A 2,548-nucleotide genomic window follows, 5' to 3' on the forward strand; every position below is an offset into this window, starting at 1 on the left:
CTGAGGAGTTCTCCTTCTCAGGTCCTGAGTCATCCTGCCACAGCAGAAAAATAAGCATAAACAACCAATGTCAGGCTAAACAAGACCTAGAAGTCTTTCTGCTCAGAGAAGCTGTGGCTTCCTCAGCTCTGGGAGTGTTCCAGGCCAGGTTGGATGGGGCTTGGAGGAATATGGGCTAGTGGAAAGTATCCCTACTCATGGAATGGGATGAGCTTTAAGGTCCTTCCAACCAAACCACTCCATGATTCTAAGTTCAAACCACATAACCTGTGGGCAAAAGAGATAATCAACAGCCAAGACAAACAGCAGCACACGAGGAGCTGCATTAAAGGTGAGGTCTCCTGATTCCTAGCACAAGAAGATTCTTTGGGGAACAGTGTGGGATGCAAGGACAATCCTCTCTGCCCTGACACCGAACTGCAGGTTGTACTGAGAGCTCTGACCCAGCCTGGTTTCTGCACCCTCAGAAAGCCACAGAACCATGACAATGGTTAGTCCTTACAGCTGGTGAAACACAACCCACTGCCATTCCCCACCCACACAGGACCAGGTTTCACAAGCCCAGGAGAGTGTCCCCCAAGGGCTTCTGAGGCCTCAGGGTGGCTGTACCGTGCTCATGTGCAGGGGGAGGTTCTCAGTGTCTGTCTGCTCATCTTGCTCTGAGGAATCTGTTTCCTCCATCTGCTGCATCTCCAGCTCGGAGGGGAGCAGAGCTGTCAGGTAGGGCACAGTGAAGGGCCTGGCAGCAATCACTGGGCATAGGGAAAAGGACAGTCAGCAAACTGGGAGAAAACTCCTCACCTCAGAGATCATGAAGCACAAAGATACACAGAAACAGGCTTGGGATGAGCTCTGAAATGAAGAGTCCCTGGATAGGGACAAGGAGCAACAGGTATGAATTGAAAGAGGGAAATTTAGGTTAGATATTAGGAAGAAGTTTCCCCTGTGAGGGTGGTGAGACACTGGCACAGGTTGCCCAGGGAGGCTGTGGCTGCCCCAACCCTGGCAGTGTTTCATTCCAGTTAGCATCCTGCTCTGGTGGGAGGTGTCCCTGCCCAGGGCATGGGTTGGGGCCGGATGATCTCTAAGCTCCATCCCAACCCCTTCACACACTATGACACTATGAATTTAGCCCCTCTCAGCCAAGGCCTTCTCCAGCAGTGAGAGCAACAGCCCCTTCTGCCTTTCACCCCCATGTCAAACACAAACCCTCATTCCCACCCTCCCAGTGCCTCCGCAGGGCTCAGAGCTCACCTCCAGCTGCAGCAGCAACTGGAATGCTCAGGGACACCAGTGCCACTTAGAGCGCAGAGTGCTGGATAACTCACGTGGGAAGGTGCTGACATCATCCTTGAAGAGGCTCTGGGTCTCTCCTGTCTTGGCCATGAAGCGTGTGAGAGCTCTCTCCACGTCACGGCGCTGCGACGCTGCCTTCTCCCGCAGCACCTGGTAGTCACACACGGGCTCCCGGTATGTCTGGCAGGGACAGGGAGGGCACAGCATCACACATGGGGCAGGGACAGGGAGGGGACAGCATCTGAGGTCCCTCTCAGCTGTCCCTTCTCAAGGCTGAACAGCCCCAAGTCCCAAGGAACCAGAACAGCTGGAGCTCAAACACTACAGGGATGGGGCAGCTCCAGGCAGGCTCTGACCTGCACCACACACAGGCTTTGCAGAGCTACCAACAGTGCAGACATGGCACAGCACTCCTGGTGTTCTGGACTTCAAACAGCCCCCAAAGGGCAGGAAAAAGTTTTGTGTTCACTCACTGGTGTCTTGATGTAAGTGTGAGGGTCTGGAAACTCAGGGAAGTGGCCAGGAATGTGGGATGGATGTGGCTTGTTCTGTCCAGCTGTCAGGGCTTTGGGAGTCACAGGCTGGTTAGTCACAGGAGCTGCAGTGAGAAAGCACAGACATGAGTCAGGTTCCTCCTGCCCAGGGCAGGCACAAGGTCTGGGACTGAGTTGTGACCACCCTCAGGCCCCATGACAGGGACATGAGGTTGTGATTGGTATCCCAGAAGACAACAAGGATTACTTGGCCTCCCTCTCCTGCACAAGGAGCACAAACCCATCCCGAGGACTCTCACATGCACTGAAAACATTTAAGGTGTTACTGAGGGTCCCTTCCTTCCCCTACTGGTGTCACTAACAGTCCTTAACACCAACTGCACTTCCAGGAGCTCTGCACTGATCATCCATGAGAAAGCAGGAACTCCCTGGATGCCAGCAGAGAGGAATGCCCCAGTGTTCCCAGTTCCCTGCCCCAGAGCAGATTCCCCACGCACGGGCAGTGATGACCATCCTCTGGGAACGCTTGGCATAGGCAGGGAGGGTTTCCACATTGAACCCTGCAACACAAAACAGGAAACAGCAATCACACCAAGAGTTCATCCTGTCAAAGACCCCTTCCCTTAGGCTTCTCCAGAATTTCTCCAAAGGCTCCAAATGACAGGAGGAAGCAAACCATGTGCTCTGTGTACACACACTGCATTGCCTGCACGAGGCCATGAGCACCCAGAGGCTTGGGGAGAGGTTTTCCTCCCAGC

At 54.1% G+C, this 2,548-nt stretch overlaps 1 protein-coding gene across 1 annotated transcript in view; it reads right to left on the reverse strand.

The window, feature by feature from the left end:
* Positions 1–2,548, reverse strand: part of TAF8 (TAF8 RNA polymerase II, TATA box binding protein (TBP)-associated factor, 43kDa) — a 3,371-nt gene that overhangs the window by 117 nt on the left and 706 nt on the right. Inside the window, 5 exon segments of the mRNA XM_009072431.1 lie at positions 1–34; positions 610–752; positions 1,329–1,476; positions 1,770–1,894; positions 2,288–2,356. The exon segment at positions 1–34 is cut by the window's left edge and continues 5 nt beyond it. Of these exon segments, the coding sequence (XP_009070679.1) occupies positions 1–34; positions 610–752; positions 1,329–1,476; positions 1,770–1,894; positions 2,288–2,356 (519 nt within the window).

The sequence above is a fragment of the Acanthisitta chloris genome, unplaced genomic scaffold (assembly GCF_000695815.1).
Source record: "Acanthisitta chloris isolate BGI_N310 unplaced genomic scaffold, ASM69581v1 scaffold38563, whole genome shotgun sequence".
Taxonomy (NCBI): Eukaryota; Metazoa; Chordata; class Aves; order Passeriformes; family Acanthisittidae; genus Acanthisitta; species Acanthisitta chloris.